The sequence below is a fragment of the Neovison vison genome, chromosome 4, assembly GCF_020171115.1.
Source record: "Neovison vison isolate M4711 chromosome 4, ASM_NN_V1, whole genome shotgun sequence".
Lineage (NCBI taxonomy): Eukaryota > Metazoa > Chordata > Mammalia > Carnivora > Mustelidae > Neogale > Neogale vison.
Window position 1 is genome coordinate 33,679,946 of NC_058094.1, and position 18,260 is coordinate 33,698,205.

General features: G+C 37.5%; 1 protein-coding gene across 49 annotated transcripts in view; it reads right to left on the reverse strand.

Moving 5' to 3' along the window:
* RIMS2 (regulating synaptic membrane exocytosis 2) overlaps window positions 1-18,260 on the reverse strand; it is a 592,339-nt gene that overhangs the window by 72,535 nt on the left and 501,544 nt on the right. For 28 of the 49 annotated variants that reach the window (XM_044245129.1, XM_044245126.1, XM_044245115.1 and 25 more), the window contains one exon: window positions 8,310-8,551. The exons of the other annotated variants lie outside the window; for them this stretch is intronic. In XM_044245129.1, coding sequence (XP_044101064.1) covers window positions 8,310-8,551 — 242 coding nt within the window. The remainder of the gene's footprint in view (window positions 1-8,309; window positions 8,552-18,260) is intronic. 49 annotated transcript variants of the gene reach the window in all.

Below are 18,260 nucleotides of genomic sequence, written 5' to 3' on the forward strand. Positions count from 1 at the left end.
ATGGCAAAAGGTACATTTGCAGATGTAAGGTTAGGTTAAGGTACCTTACGAATGTAAGATGTAAAGTTAAGGACCTTAAAACAGGGATATTTATTCTGGATCATCTGAGTTGGTCCAACATAATTATATGAGCTGTTAAAAGCAGAGACCTTTTTCTAGCTGGAGAGGGGAGGAAATGCAGCAAAATCGTTACTTGGAGAGATGAGAAGCACAAGAAATATTCACATGCTACTGTTTGCTTGAGGATGACAGGGGTCATGTGTCAAAGAAGGGACTTCAGTCCTACGAAGGTCAAGTATTGAAACCTGAATGAACTTGGAAATGGAGTCTTCCCTTCAGCCTTTAGATAAATGCCCAGCCTTGATGACACTTTGGTTTTGGTCTTGTGAGACACGGAGAAGAAAAACTTGCCAAGATCACCCAAATTTCTGACAGAATGGTAAAGCTGCACTAAGTTGCTACATTTGTGGTAATTTGTTATGGCAGCAATAGAACACAATACATCACTGATCAGCCCCTCATCCTCCCTGTTCTAAACTGTCTTACTGAATTTGTCTCCTACTATTGATCTCTAGACTTTCTTACTGACAACACCTTTCTAGCTCTGATTGTCATGACCATTTCCAAATCCTGCAGTAGCGTCCTACTGCCAATTCTATGGCTCTGACTCCCTCGCCTGACATTAACTTACTTATCTGGTCCCAACCTCCACTGCCAGTCTCACCTCCCACTATGTGTAAGACCTTGCTCTGCTCCTACGTAAACAACATTTCGTATCTCTGGGTCTACTATCGCCCATGTCTGAAACGTCCATTCCGGTCATCATCATCCTCACAGTTTAAACATTATCCATAATTTAAGGCTTATATCAATTCTTCCCTTGGCATCAGGGTTGGAAGTGGTCATTTCCATGGCTACACTAACAGCAATATAATAATATTAACATCTAAACGGATGTTAGTAATGGTATTAACAGTAGTTGCTGCCATTTATAAAGAACTTACATATATTGGGCACTGCTTAAGTTCTTTCACGGTGCTCATGAAATAGGAAGATAGAGTCCATTATTTTCATAGCCAAGGAAAGGGAGGCTTATAGACATTAGATATCTTGTGCTTATAGCAGAGGTGGGATTAGAACTCTAAAACTCTCATATCTGTTTTCTCCACTCTGCTGCACTTCCTTATAGGATATTTTTTGTTTCTTTTGCTTGTTTTTATCATGTTCCACCTTGTTTTATATTTCCTCCAGCCTAAAACTCCTTTCTTCTAATAGATACATGTATTTTAAAGATTTTATTTATTTATTTGACAGAGAAAGAGAGAGAGAGAGAGATCACAAGTTGGCAGAGAGGCAGGCAGAGAGAGAGAAGAGGGGGAAGCAGGCTCCCCGCTGGGCAGAGAGCCCGATGTGGGACTGGATCCCAGGACCCTGAGATCATGACCTGAGCTGAAGGCAGAGGCTTAACCCACTGAGCCACCCAAGGTGCCCTCTCCTAATAGATATTAAGATCCTTCAGTAGAAGATCTGGGATCGTAGGGACTATGTTTTGTTAAGTTTTGCCTTTGATAGTGCCTACCAGACTGCCTTCCATTGCAAATAGTGTAGTTGATAAAAAAAAAAAATGTGTACTTTGTGAGATGAATAAATGTAGGGTGATGATTAAAATACCATAAGAATTCATTATTAAATTTTTAATAATTTGATTATGACTGTAATCTCTAGTTTTATGAAAGGATATTGCAAGATTACTTGCTTTTGTAGATGTAAATGGATAGCTCCTTAACAATCGCTTTCAAGTGTTCTATTTCTTCTTTCTATAAATAATAAAAACAAAACTCTAGAATATGAGATGTTAAGAAATATCTGACATATATTTATGTGATCATTTATTTACAACCTCACTGTGCCAGTTTAACATACTGACGAACACATTTTTTTTTAAAGATTTTATTTATTTATTTGACACAGAGAGAGAGAGAGAGAGATTGCAAGAAAGCAGAGCAGGTGGTGGGGGGGAAGCAGGCTCCCTGCTGAGCAGAGAGCCCAATGCAGGGCTTGATCCCAGCACCCTGAGATCATGACCTGAGCCAAAGGCAGAGGCTTAACCCACTGAGCCACTGAGGCACCCCTGAGGAATGCATTTTTAAGTTACCTTGTCTATAACAAAGATGAGTTGTATATTCATTCATTGTAACAAATCCTGAGTACTTAGCAGACATCAACTATAACTCTAAGTACCACAGATATGAAAATGAATGAGCTACAGTTCCTCCCCTCAAGGAATTTATAGGCCTAATGGGATTCAGAAAAATACAAATATGTAATAATAACAATACATATAGAGGTAACCCTTAAAAACCTGAAAAAGAGGCTGATATGTTTCTATTATAAAAAGCATTTTTCAACTCAGCAACAACAACAACACAAAATAGCCCAGTTAGGAAATGGATTTCAAAAGACTTGAATAGACATTTCTCCAAAGAAGATATACAAATGGTCAATAAACACATGAAAAGATGCTCAACATCACTAATCATTAGGGAAATGCAAATTTAAACTACAATGAAATGCCACCTCACCCTTAGGATGGCTATTATAAAAAAATTACAAGTGTTGCCAAGGATGTAGAGAAAGTGGATTCTTGTGTACTGCTGGTGGGAATGTCAAATGGGACAGCTGCTATGGAAACCAGCATGGCAATTCCTCAAACAATTAAAAATAGAATTACCATATGACCCAGCAGTTCCACTGTGGGTATATGCCCCAAAGATTCAAAAGCAAGATCTTGAAGAGGTATTTTACACCCATGTTCTTCACAGCAGCATTATTGACAATTGCTAAAAGGTGGAAACCACCCAAATGTCCATTGACAGATGAATAGATAAGCAAAATGTGGTACATCTATACCATGAAATATTATTCAGCCTTAAAAAGGAAAGAAATTCCAACACATGCTTATAGCATGAGTGAATCTTAAGGACATTATGGTAAGCGAAATAACTAAGTCACAAAAGGACAAATACTGTATGATTCCACTTATATCAGGTACCCAGATTAGTCAAATTCAGAGACAGAAGAGAGAACAGTCAGAAGCTGGAGGAAAGGGCAAATGGGGAGGGTTTGATGGGTACAGAATCTGCCCTATGCAAGATGAAAAGCTTTCTGGAGATAGATGGATGTGAAGGTAGTTACTGTCACTGCACTGCCCAATTGAAAATGGTTGAGGAAGGGGTGCCTGGGTGGCTTAGTTCGTTAAGCAACTGCCTTCGACTCAGGTCATGATCCTGGAGTCCCGGGATCAAGTCCCACAACAGGCTCCCTGCTTGATGGGGAGTCTTCTTCTCCCTCTGACCCTCCCCGCTTTCATGTTCTCTCTCTCTTTCTCTCTCAAATAAATAAATAAAATCTTAAAAAAAAAAAAAGAAAATGGTTGAGATAGTAAATTTTATGTTTTGTACATTTTATCACAATTATAGAAATAAAAATAAGAGTCTCCTTTTTAGAACAAACAGTATAAAATTCAATCCAAATCTAAGAAATGTTAAATTAATTTCCATTACCAGTAAAGCTATCGTTCTTAGCTACTTGCTCATCCCAGTTTGCTATAGAAATGGTTTACTACAATTCATAATATGTGGTGACTAACATAACATAATTTTAAAAATCTATAATATGTTTATAATAGTTTTCACTTACGCAAAATATTCTGTCTACCTTATCTATTATATTTAAACCACTTGAACTTAGTACAAATAGTGGCATGACTATCAATACTTTTAATTAATTGTGGCTGATAGTATTGTAACTGCTAAAACATTATTTCAAAAGTGAGAAACAGACCTGCACGTAGGGTTCAATGCACATTCTTTGTGAGAATCCTTAACATGCTATATCCTGTAGTGTTGATTTGAGATTTCTTTAAAATTTATTTATGTGCTTTTATTCCGTTGTCTACAACTCCATCACAAAACTGATGCTGGAAAACAGAGGCTGGGGAGTACGGGCTAGGAAGTGCTCAGGAGAAAGGAGAAGCGAGTTTGGTGGGCATACCAATAGTTTGGAAAATTATAATGTACATCACTTCAGACATTCTTACTGAGAATATAAAGTCTTACTTTATCATTAGGAATAATGATTTGCATTAATAATGATTTGTACTCTAACTACTTCGTCAGTGGCTGATGAAAAGTTAAAATAGAAAAAGAAGTTTCAGGTCTACCTTGTTTGTCCCCATTGCAATATTAGAATTACACTCAATCCACAGTTTTACTGCAGTGATCTTTGCAAGCAACTTGGCCACTTTCTGGTGGTTCATTAAACTAATGGCTCCAGAAAAGCACACAGCATTGACCATCTGACAACCAGACCAACCAAGAACACAAGGGGGTAAATATGTCCTAAATATTAACAATGCTTAATTTCTTCTACATCTTTTAGGTTAAAAAATAAAAATAAGTTCTATCAGTTTCTTTTCTTTTCCCCAGGGAACTTAATCATGCATCCCAAAAAGTACATGAGCTTTTCATTGAAGAGCACTACATCTGAAACTATACCAGACATGGAGAAAGACACATAAAATATGAAAAAACAGGCTAGCCAGAAAACAGAGAAATAAATAAATGATGGTAGTTACTAAGTGTTATCATTAGAGTAAATATAAAGTCCTGTGTCAGCTTAGAAATCACAAGATGAAAAGAAGAGAGCATAGGCTCCTGAGTGACCACAGGTCATAACAACTGATCTCCACTTTAAGCTCTGAACCCAACATCTTCAACCTGCTCAGTCATTACCACAAGGATCCCGTCTGTCAGCAGAAGAGCAAAACTCTTTTTTTACTTCATTTCCCCCAAGCTACAGTCCTATTTCTTTTTTTTTTTCCCAAGATTTTTATTTGTTTATTAGACAGAGCAGGAGAGCACAAGTCAGGGGGAGAAGCAGAGGGAGAGGGAGAAAGCAGGCTCCCTGAGAGCAGGGAGTTCAATGCAGGACTCAACCCCCTGACCCCGAGACCATGACCTGAGCTGAAAGCAGATGTTTAACCAACTGAGCCACCCAAACACCCTGCTACAGTCCTATTTCTATATTTCCTTTTTAATCAAAATCCTGGAAAGAGCTGTTTCCATCTATACTGTCCAACTCCATAGTCACTAGTCACATGCACCTATTTACACTGATGTTAATTAAATCAAAATTTGCAAAAAAAAAAAAAGGAAAATCAGTTCCTCCATCATAGTAGCACATTTCAAATGCTCAGTAGCTATGTTAGGCTATTGCTACCATACCATATTGGGTAGCACAGGTACAGAAAATTGCCCACATTGCCAAGAATTCTACTGGACAGTGCTGGTCTAGACCACACTACAGTAAGAGTGAAGTCTCCAAATCCATAGCGCCTGGATCCAAATCACAACGTGTACCCTCACTACTTGAGTAAACTTGGGACAGTTAATTCCCCACTGCTCACTTTGGTTTTCTCATCTGTAAAATGAGGATAGTAGTAATTATTTCCTGCTTCAAGCACATTATTGTGAGGTTTAAATGATTTACATGTGAAGGGCTTAGAATAGTGCCTGCACACAAAAGTGTTCAATAAGTATTAGATACTCTTATTTTTATTCTTGATATTCTTCTCACAGACTCTACCTTACCTCCCATTTCCCTCCTGCACCAATAAGGTCTTGTCCACCACTGCAAGGTTTGTCAAGGTTTACCAAACTCCCCATCTTGCCAAGTCCATGGTCAGTTCTCCGTCTTCCATCTTACTTGGCCTTCCATCTTACTTGTCAGAAGCACCTGACACACTGATAATCTTTCTTAAAATATTTCCTTCACCTGGTGACCAAGATCCCATATTCTTTCCTTCTCTTCTCATTCTCTCTCTCTCTTTTTAATGGCTGCTCTTCCTTGAGCCTTCTTTGATGAATTGTCTTCTGATTTTCCAATGTTGGAGTATCCCTGAGCTCACCCTTTGGTTTTCTTCTTGACTAAAGTTACCTTAAGTAATCGTATCTTGTGCTGTGGCTTTAAAAACTACCTGTGATCACTCCCACATGACATCCTTAGTCTTGACCTACTAGGCTCTGGGACTCATACTAACTGGACTCATACTAACTGGATTCCAACTAACCATGTAACAACTCGCTTACATGTCTAGACAGGCATCTCAAAGTCAACATGTCTAAACTAGAGTTCTTGATTCCCCTGTGAGGCTGAATTGACTATTGAAAGCTTAAACCTACAAAATGATTTTAACTTTTCAAAGCAAATTCTTACACATTTTAAAATATTATCTTTAAAAAATCCTTGTTAGATTTGTCAGATGAACATTCTATGACTCAGGTATGTCAGGTAGGTTTTTAAAGAGTTATAGTAGATTATCTCATATAACTCAAAGTTAGCAATGGAATCCAAGTGTCCTTGTTATTTCCATGTGTTGTCTGCTAAGTAATAATGTCTAGCAAGTCACATCTAATCTTTAGAAATGGTGACATTAAAGGTGAGTTTCCAATTAACAGGCAAAGCAGCCCACCAAATAGCATGGCAGAAGACAGCTATGACTTACCAGCATATGTACTGGACAACATACCTTCAAATAAATGGTTTCTCTTTTGACAGTTATTGTTTACATATGATTGTGATGATATCATATGGAATAATTTCACTATCTTTTAGAAAGATCCCATTTTGCTGAGTATTCTACTCTTTAGAAGGCAAGTAAACAGTCTTGTCTGAAAACCCATTCTGGTTACAGTGGTATTTATTTTTACGATGATAAATACCATCTTTCTCCATGTGTTCGGCACATAGTAGGTGCTCAGTGTTTATCCAAAAACCCTGAACCAGTGAAAACAATTATTTAGTTTAACATCATGTATTCTCTAACTTATATAAAGTTATGAATATCTGTTTTAGGTTAGGTTCTGTATTTTTTTTCATTTCTAGGCTTTATTTTTAGAACAGTTTCCAGGTTATAGGTATTTGTAAGTTTTAAGGGAAAAAAAATGCAATGAAGTTCTAACTGCTAGAGATATATAAAAAAGACCTCAATTTCAAAAGGCCATCATCTATCATGTACTGTAGCTAATTATGTATAAACATTAGCAATTTAAAAAATCATTGAAATATATTCTCTATGTCCATAAATTAAATTTTTATTTGTACATTAAAATGAAAAATAACATTTTAAAACACCAAATGAAAAATTCCTGTCAATAGCCACATTGAACATAGTGACTTACAACCACGATATAAGGAAAACCATCAAATAATTATTTCAATATGATATTATTATATAAGGCTCAGATTCCAGAATTGCTATTATAATTATATAAAATCAAGAGTAGCCGGGTCCAGAAATTTAATGTATCCTTAAATTCTTTTGGATTGCAGATTTTTGTCCTGATTTCTGTGTATATGAACCCTAGTAATTCAAACACAAATGAGATTTTACCCATTTGCCTATAATTTATTTGCTGTAAGAGAAACACCATATTACATGCTTTTGTTTGTTTGTTAAGTAGAAGATATGTTATTATTTCCAAGATACCAGGGATTTAATGTTTAATTATCAACAACCATTTGAAAAGCCATTGCTTTGACTCACAAATTTCTTAATTGCTAGCTGTGGCTTTTCTGAGCAGGAGTAGGAGCGCTGTATCTAATTTATTTTTGCAGATGTTATTTAGAAACTGAATTTTAAAGTAGCAAAGCTCTGAATATCTTCACTATCAGCAGAAAATTCCTCCATCCCTGCTGCTGGAGAATATTGCTGCCTTGAAGTTTTCACAGGGAAATAAGTAATGCAGTAAGAAAATTGATACTACTGGTAAATGCTCCTTACAACCTGAAAAAAAAACTTAGGTCATCAGCAATAAAAGATCTATATGATTCCCACAAAAGATGAGGTGTCATCTTCATCACGGTAACTTGCTGAGAATGAAAATTGATTTGGCTGGTTCCCTCTTGAGGAACCTAAGAAAAGCAAGTATTTCACAGAGCAGATCATCTTTGCAAAGGGCCAGCCACTGGCAATCCAGCTCCCACAGCTCAACTCCTCCCTGAGGAGGAAAGACATTTTGTGCCTCTCAAGAACAGGGGCCAGGGTTTGCTTCAAAGAAGGCTCATTCGTCACTGAAAAACAAAGTTATTGCTTTATTTTCAGAAAGGTTAACAGGTTTCAAAGGCCCCCTATCTCTCTGGAACGTGCCATCTTCCACTAATGACTGCAAGATAACGAGCAGGAGAAAAGAATATGTACTTTAATGACAACTCACATACGAAGTCAAAAGTAACATAAAAATGCCTACCCGTTTGGCTGAGCTGAGAAGCGCTGCGACTTTTCCGGGAGAGGCCAACAATAGCTACCATTTTGGCCCCAATGCTAGAGCGCCGCTTTTTGCCGCCGGTGCCCAGCGCCCCCACCGCCGTGTCGGACTGGCTGCCGTCCGTCTTCTCCAGCGAGCACATGTCTCCACTGATGCTGGTGCTTTTGGTCATGTTCTTGCTGGAGATGCCCATTTGTCTGCTTTGCATTTTGGATGTAAAGACACTGTAGGCCGATGGATCGTTAAAAGGGACGGCAAGAGTGAAAAGGAGAAGACAGAAAATGTATTTTAGATGAAACGTCTGGAGTCTAACTAAATGATATCATTTATGGGATCTATTTTTAGGGTTTAACCATTTGCAAGTACCACGGTCCTGAATGGCCTTTACGATTCAGGGTCAAGCTCACGCAACTATGGAAACTAATAATCATGATTTCATTTCCGCTGTCACAGAAGGCACCGGTTTGCGTGGCCACAGAGGGAAAAATAAATGTTCACAAAAAATCAGAGGGCTTATTTAAGATAATATACTGTCCAGCAAGGGCAAGTATGCTGCAGAGAAAGCTGTACAGCAAAGGAAGACGTTTCCAAAAGCATTCTTCCCCAGTCTGCTTTCCTATTGCCTTCAAAAAGAAATTACAGTGTGGAGATTCCTCAAGAAATTAAAAATAGAGCTTCCCTATGACCCTGCAATTGCACTCCTGGGTATTTACCCCAAAGATACAGATGTCGTGAAAAGAAGGGCCATCTGTACCCCAATGTTTATAGCAGCAATGGCCACGGTCGCCAAACTATGGAAAGAACCAAGATGCCCTTCAACGGATGAATGGATAAGGAAGATGTGGTCCATATACACTATGGAGTATTATGCCTCCATCAGAAAGGATGAATACCCTACTTTTGTAGCAACATGGACGGGACTGGAAGAGATTATGCTGAGTGAAATAAGTCAAGCAGAGAGAGTCAATTATCTTATGGTTTCACTTATTTGTGGAGCATAACAAATAGCATGGAGGACAAGGGGCCTTAGAGAGGAGTAGGGAATTTGGGTAAATTGGAAGGGGAGGTGAACCATGAGAGACTGTGGACTCTGAAAAACAGTCTGAGGGGTTTGAAGTGGCGGGGGGGTGGGAGGTTGGGGTACCAGGTGGTGGGTATTATAGAGGGCACGGCTTGCATGGAGCCCTGGGTGTGGTGAAAAAATAATGAATACTGTTTTTCTGAAAATAAATAAATTGGAAGAAAAAAAAAAAAAGAAATTACACAAGTGGTAAAATTCTTCGAAAAAATAACAGCGTCCACTGCTAAGAGTGGGCCTTCAACATAAGTTCTTCTCTGTCTCATAAGCTTTATGAGTTATATAATAATGGTTAAATTTTCTAACAGAGATTGATGTTTTCATTACTTTTGAATTAAAAATAAGTTATTTCACCTAACAGAATTTCATATTTATTGCTTTCTATTCTCCAAAAATAAAGAAAAGGAAGACTTCCCTCTTGCATTCATTTGAAAGAAGGAAACCTCATTATCAGATCTCTAGCCAATATGGTCAGAAAGCAATGTCTCAATGAAGCATGTGAGCTGATTAACGATTACTGATTACTGGTGACGATTACTGATTAGCTGATTACTCCCATCGGCAGTGTTAGCACTGATTACTGATTACTCCATTGGCGGTAGTCAGTAGACTAACACTGCCAATGGGAGTAACTAAAGACAGGACCCTTGATTTTTCTGTGATCATTGGAGTGTGGCGGGAAATAGTACAAAGGTTGAAGAATCTCGAAGCAGGCTATCCAGCTGGCCCCCAAAGCCTGAGAGAACGTGAAGGAAGTGGTCTGTGTTGCAGGAATGGGAAGACTTAATCGCATATCATTCTGACTCAGGATTAGAGTAATAACTTCTGCTTTAATTTGGTTTTGATAGTATGAGTGAATAACATAATTATAGCAGCAAAAGAAAAGAAAAAAATCAAGAAACATTAGAAATATATTTTTTTCATAAAGATTTTATGTATTTATTTGAGAGAGAGAGAGAGAGAGAGAGAGAGGGCCTGGGCAGGGAGGAGGTGAGGCAGAGGCAGAAGCAGACTTCCCGCTCAGCAGGGAGCCCTAATGTGAGGCTCAATCTCAGGACCCTGAGATCAAGACCGAAGCATCTGCAGACACTTAACCGACTGAGCCACACAGGAGCCCTAGAAATATATTTAGATGTCATTTAAAGAATGGGAATTAGAAAACTGACCTATTGAGATAAGCTCTTATTTCTAATTTAATTTCTTGGTCTCCCTAAAAAAAAAAAAAATTTGTTTTTACTTCATTTTAGAGTAAAATCTCCTAAAAGGCCAGGACCACATGTTAATTTTATGTTTATTTTCTTCAAGTATTTCAGAGGAGAAAGTCCTAGTGTAACACTGTTTTAAAAATATAGTAAACTAGGGGCACCTGGGTGGCTCAGTCAGTTAAACCTTTGACTCAGGTCACTATCTCAGGGTCCTGGAATCAAGCCCTGCACTGGGCAATGGGAAGCCAGCTTCTCCGCCCTCCCTCTCCTGCTCCCCCAACTTGTGCTTTCACATACTCTCTTCCTCTGTCAAATAAATAAAAAAGAAAATCTTTAAAAAATAACAATAAACTGTACTATTTTACTCCTCACATTGGTTTAAGAAGAAATGAGGCATAAATTGGCCAAAAGAGAAAACAGTGTATATGTTTCTATAATACCCCAAATTAATCATTTTCAAGCTTGTTTGATTTTGCTATTCTTTAATAAACAACAATAGAATAAAAGAGAAAGAGTTTGGTAGGCGAAAAGATACGGGCTGGACTCCCAGTTTTGCTGTTACTTAACAGACTTCCTTGAAAGAGTTAATTGCTCTACTCTGAGCCTCAGATTCCTCATTTGTAACATAAGAATACCCTATTTTTCCCTTCTTCTTTTAAAGAATAGGGATAGTATCTCTAAAGTAAAAATTTAATAAATTGAAATCATAATACTTTTTATTAAGTAATATGGGCAACAGATAGAATAAGGCTAAAGCCCTTCAACATGCACCATATAAATACCTAACAGCACCAGTAGAAATGATATTTATAGTTATAAATTTATAAACTTTTGAAATTAAAATGTCTATAATCTCTTTAGGATAGCCACTGTTAACACAATGGACAGCAGACATCACAGAGAGTCGGGAAACTGGGTTTGATCTTTGGCTAACTCATTCGGGACAGTTAGCCTTTTCTGATACTTAATTTTCTCAGTAAATGAGAAGATGTTAAGTAAAGCACTAAACAGAATGCCAGCCACGTAAGAGCTCCAAGAATTAGTCTCCCCCACCATCACCACCACTGCTGCCATTTCCATTCAGCAGCCATTAAACATCTTAAACTGGAGTTTCTGCAAGGTCCCCTCTAACTATGATATGCTTTGCTGCCCTGTGATATTTCTTATCCCATCGATTCTGGGCAAATAAACACAGAAATGCAACATACAATTTTCACTGTATGTTGTCATCAGAAAAGCCTAGAAAAGTTAAAGTTTAGTCGAAACTAAGGTTTTCAAAAGAATAACGTGCTCCATAGAACACGTCAGAGAAACCCAGTACTCCTGTCATGGAGGCATCTTTCCCTCAAATACATACTTTTCAAAAACAGCCTCTTGGGGTACCTGGGTGGCTCAGTGGGTTAAAGCCTCTGCCTTCAGCTCAGGTCATGATCCCAAGGTGCTGGGATCGAGCCCTGCATTGGGCTCTTAGCAGGGAGCCTGCTTCCCTTCTTCTCTCTCTCTGCCTGCTTCTCTGCCTACTTGTGATCTCTATAAAATAAATAAATAAAATCTTAAAAAAAAAAAAAAAAGAAAGAAAACAGCCTCTTAAGTTACTCCCACCCAAAGAAGTGAAAGACATACTCACAAAATATTACTTAATGTACCTTATGATTTTTGCATTTTAATTTTCATGGTTGGCTATTAAAGCCATAAAGAACTCACCCAAAATTAAGCAGGATACAATAAAATACTAACTATAACTGATAAATCAGTTTATAGATAAATTTAATGACATTTTGGTTTTACAGAAGTATATTCTCTTCAGCCTAACAACTTGGATAATGCATTATCTACATTAAAATTTTGGGGCACCTGGGTGGCTCAGTGGGTTAAGCCTCTGCCTTTGGCCCGGGTCATGATCCCAGGGTCCTGGGATAGAGCCCCCCATCAGGTTCTCTGCTCAGTGGGGAGCCGCTTCCCCCTCTCTCTCTGCCTCTCTACCTACTTGTGGTGTCTGTCTGTCAAATAAATTAAAAAAAAAAAAGTTTTGTAAGATGGATCTACTCTTCATCTTCTAGAACCTTCGAGATCACTAGGGATGAGTTTTGAATAGCTACTCTCCAGTGCTGTGTTTTGACAAGAGGGAGACTGAGGCTAGAGTATTGTTACAGGTTTCCTTGACTTTTCCTGCTCGTCATCACTTAAAACTATAAGCAAACAATGCTGTAAGCAAACAAGCTATTAACCAAAATTTTTAAAGCTTTATGACTCTGGATTCATGAAATACTTTGCAGTTAAAAAAAATCTGTAAACATGGGTAATCATTTGGAATGCTCAAGGTGATTAAGAAAACACAGATCCATTACACTGTCAATTACAAAAGAGAGTGTTTCTAAGAGTCTGGTAAATTTCCAGGGCAGCTGGGTGGGGGGGTCTCAGTGATGGACTTCTGAAGGGTGATCCAGCAATATGTATCAAAAGCGTTTAAAAAAGCCCAAAGGAGCTTTTAACCTCTCTATTCTACTTTTAGGTATATCCTAAAGGAAAATTTAGCAACGTGTACAAATTTAGCAATAGCATTTACTGCAGAATTGATTATAATAACAATACACTCATACACACAAGAGAAAACCTCATAAATGTCCAATAGTTCAGGGTGTTTAAATCAGTTATGTTCATCAATAAAGTAGACTATACCTTTGAAAATGATATTATAAATAAGTATTTATTGACATAAAAATGTCCTTGACATGGGGGGGTGCAGAAGCAGATATTTGCAGCCCAATTTTGGCTGGCTCTCATACCAAATATGGATTTACCTTACTGAGAGGGGACACAGATAAATTCAAACCCTGGAGGTTATCCATTCTTTAATCCATCTATCTATCTATCCATAGCTATCTATCATCTATTCTTGCTCAACTAGGTAGTTGGTGAAACCTGGATTTGTGAAATGATCTACCATTTCCCTGCACAAGGGGCATATAAATAGAATATGAAAAAATAAATGTATATGTTTAGAATGTTTCTGTTCTTATGGGGAAAAAGTATAAATGTACACAGCAAAAGATCTAGAAGGATATACTGTGCACAGTGCACTAAAAATAGCTTTAATTTTCTCTGATTGGTAATTATAGTTTTAAAAATGTTTTTTTCAATTTCCCCCCAGCATACATGGCAATAAGAAAAAAAATTTTAAACAAATGAAAAGAGCAATCAAGGACTAACATACCTTTTTCTTTTAGATAGTTCAAGTTACTCAATCCACATAGTTCATTCCGAGGGCTAAAGGTATATAGCAAGCTAATCCCTAAGAGATTACCATACAATTATACTGGATATTGATATAGGATGCTCAGTTCTAGAAAGAGATACAGCCATTTCTACATATCTGAATATCATTTTCATCTTTTCTAATTTTTGACTTCAGAAAAACAATGAAAAATTTTTATACATTTTGTACTCTCACAGTAATACATGTGAAATTGCCCATGCAAGTGATCTATTTTAGGACATAATTATAAATGTTGAAATTGTATCTTGAAAGATTTTTTTAAAAGGGAAATTTAGTATTGTCAATCATTGGGAGAAAGATAATGAACGGCAAGTGAAATATTTGTAGATACTCCTCAAAGACTTAAATAGCCTATCAGGGGTTATGGCAGTATGTGATTAAATTAAATGAAGATTATAGGCCAAGGGGCCAAAAGTGTTAATTCATAGTTTGAATGAATAGAGCTAAGTGGTTTGGGTTAAAGTAAGAAATAGCAAACATAGGACAAAGGCAAAGTCTGTGTGTATGAGAATATGGGCACAACAGTAACATTGTAAATAAAAAATACAGTCTTGTCGAAACAAATACTTCATCATATTGAGAACCAGGAAGGTGGTTAGGAAGGACTTAGCCAAAGTGTTAGAGACTGGGGTGATTTCAGAACCTTGTGGTCTTAACTACAGCTCAGCCCAGCAGCTGTTACAGTAGAGTGTGCAGCTCAGAAACAGAACAGATACTTCTGGACAGGAAGTAGGCAAAGAGAATTCCAGGGGTGGAAGTATTTATAACATCTGGGGCTAGGAAGTGGTGCTAGAGAGGGTCTGCAGGGCTCAAAAGGAAGGAGACAGTAGTAATAATGGTAGAATGGGAAAAAGGCACCGAGTGAGACTGGCCAAGCTCTCAAACAGTATGGCTCCTTGAAGGGTTTCATTCCTTTTCCTTCCCATTGTTGTGTTTCTGGAGGCAGGTGACAATGGCTAACCATGTACCGATCACAGTGAAAACTCATACTTGATTGCACCAGTTGTCAGTCATTGGGCAGATGCCTGAATTACAGTGTCTTTTCTTGAATTCTGGCATGTTCTTGGGTGTGGGAAAGAGGGGTAACAAACTCTGCTCCTGTCTTAATTTCTCTTAATTAAAATTTTTCTCTATATTAAATACTATGGCTTTCCTAAAATGTGGAACTAAAAATTATTAATACCCTAATTTATGATTTAATAAGTTTTATTTCACTTACTCAAGTGACCATCTCCAATTTTAGGCTTGGAAAGTAGTAATCATGTATTCAACAAATGTTTATTTAACATCGATCACCACAAGGATAAAGATAAACACATGATATGCCATAGTTTCTTTTCATTAATTTACTGGCAAATATCAGCATGAAAAATGCAAATATGGCTACATAATGACAGGGTCTTCTTTTATAACTGAAATTCCAGTGACCAACTCTAACATCAAGAAACCTTAATTAAGTTAACAATTCAAATAAAATCTCTCTCTGAGGAGCATGTAAAAACTGAGTTTCCTATACTAATTCTTTCATTTCTGGAAATGACACAAATTTAAAATTTAGTATTTTTAGTATTACTGAAGTTGATTTATAAATGCATTCAATTAATATACCATAATTTATTAGTATAGTATCTGAATATATTGGAGGGGATATGTGTGTTTGTCTACTCCACAAAGTTGATATCCAGAGTTAGGGAGGAATAACGACCTAATTAATGAAGTATTTTTAGCCAAAAATATCTGCCTTGACGAGAGCCATTAGTCACAGAGCTGTGTTTATGGTCCAGGTCTTGGGTCTCAGGGAAGGAAGAGGTCTCAAGGCCTCAGTGTCGACAGAGCAGATCGTCGCTTAGTTAAATAGTTTAAGGAGTCCCAGGAAGTCCTGTAAGCTCCCCAATTCCCCTGCCAACTTCTTGTTCATGCCTAAAGTTCTGCTTGATTAGATTTCTTTATTAAAAAAAAAAAAGATTTTATTTATTCATTTGACAGAGAGAGAGAGTGATTGCAGGTACACAAGCAGGGGTAGGGGGAGAGGGAGAAGCAGGCTCCCACTGAGCAGGGAGCCCAATGTGGGGCTTGATTCCAGGACCCTGGGATCATGACCTGAGCCAAAGGCAGATGCTTAAGGACTGGAGCCACCCAGGCGCCCCTAAAGATTTCTTAAAAACAAAACAAAACAAAACAAAATATTCTTTAAGGAAAAAAAAAGATTTCTTAGTTTGAGGCTTGATCCTTTTTCATATGCCACTACCACTAGGATTTTGATCATTCATTTAAAAGATATTTTTTTTATACCCACTACGTGGCAGTTCTTGGAGTCAAAAGTACAGCAGAGAAGGAGAGAATGTCCCTGTTTTCATGGAGCTTTCATTCAGATCATCATGGGGAAAGGCAATAAACAAGTAAATAAAGGCCTATTTCAGATGGTGATATGTGATCTGAAGAAAAGGTAGAATAAAATGATTATGGAGACTGGAAAGTTTGGGGGAAGGGCAACATTACCATGGTCAAGGAATGCCTCTCTGAAGAGGAGACAACTGAGCTGAGTCCTGAATGATGAAGCCAGTCATGCTAAGGAAGGGCACCAAGAGGGGAGCAAGTGCAAATATCCTGAGGCCAAAACAAGCTGGTTGTTAGAGGGAACTTATGAAACCGGTGTTAATTGAATGAGGTGAAGGTGGGGATACTGACATAAGATGAGGTCAAGAGAGAAGAGGACCTGGAATTGTTGGGATCAATGTATGTCCTGTCCTACCTACCCTTATTGAACTGCCTGTTCAGATATTATATCAGAGCAACCCTAAGTCTGTGCGGACATACACTGCACAGGTGGTGGCACCAAGAAACCTGGGCTCCAGACCAATATTTTGTCTCTAAATATACCATTAAAGGCCATTTTGAAGAGAACATGACTGTCTTCTATAAATAGTGACAAATTTATGAAGGCTTAGATCATCAAAGGTATCAGGAATATTCATTTACTAACTGAAAATTCCTAAATTTATTTAAACTCTTAAGTCTACCTATATATTAATCCTTCACAGTTCCTTAATTTTATAAGTTCTCCATCAAATTGATGAGTAACATATCTCTACCACCACCACTTTGAGAATGAAGAAACTTACTTTAAGAAAAAAATTTAAATGTAATACTTTACAAATCTAAGTCTATGTTTCTTTCTGGCACACAGTGATCATGGTTTCTAATAATTTATTTTGCCCATCCTTATATGTTCATTTTTCAGTATCTTTTATTAAGTTAGCTGTGTTCTGTCTTCCTTAAAAAATTAAACACAAATACTACACTTAGAGTACATATATTTCCATCACGCCACTTGCTTTCACTATTAAGAAAACAATTTGTAAAGAAACTTTATACAAGAATTACGATTTTAAAATGTTTTCGTTATAACATGTATCTTATAAAACCTACTCCTTTCTCTGACTTATGGTCCTCAGTGCCAAGAGCCAATTTATATTTTGTTTCTTTTTCTCCTTAAATTTTTAGGCCTGCACACATTTCTGGATTCAGCTAATTTACATACAGTATACGTTCTTGCCGCTAACTAATTGATTCCATTAGCAAATATTTACTGTGTTACACCCACTTGGTGTTAGGTCCTAAAGGAGCAAGTTGGGGCTGGAAGAGTGTCTGAGCTCCATCTTCGCGCTCCGTGGGGCCCGAACTGATGGAAAGAGAACTTTTTACTCTGCATTCAACAGGAGAATTTTCTCTTGTTCAAAACAAGTTTCTTTCTAACAATCTAACCAGGGGAACACCTTTTTCTAATTAGTGCTAAGGCTCCATTTAGCCTGCAGTACGGTTGGCATGGCAGTGAATAAAAACAACGAATGAGGTACAGTCATTATTTAAGAAGCATATAGTTTAAAATGCAAGTAAGATGAGAAATGCTTATGCAAATTAGTTTTAAAAAATGTTATAAGTATTAGAGAAAATCTTGCAGTACTATGAGATTTCATTAGAGGGAAAGAGACCATTAAAAATCAGAGTTCTGGGGTGCCTGGGTGGCTCAGTGGGTTAAGCCTCTGCCTTCAGCTCAGGTTATGATCCCAGGGTCCTGCGATCGAGTCTCGCATAGGGCTCTCTGCTAGGCAGGGAGCCTGCTTCCTCCTCTCTCTCTCTCTGCCTGCCTCTCTGCCTACTTCTGATCTGTCAAATAAGTTAAAAATAAAATAAAATTTTAAAAAATCAGAGTTCTGGAAAGTTTCATGAACCTGGGTCTTGAATACTAGGTAAAAGTGATTACATGTAGAGAGAAAGAAAAAATACTAAAGAGAATATTATGCATTAAATGCAGAAAGAACATGCCATGTTTTGGGGATGAGTAGTGCAGTTTGGCTGAAGTAGAAGATGTT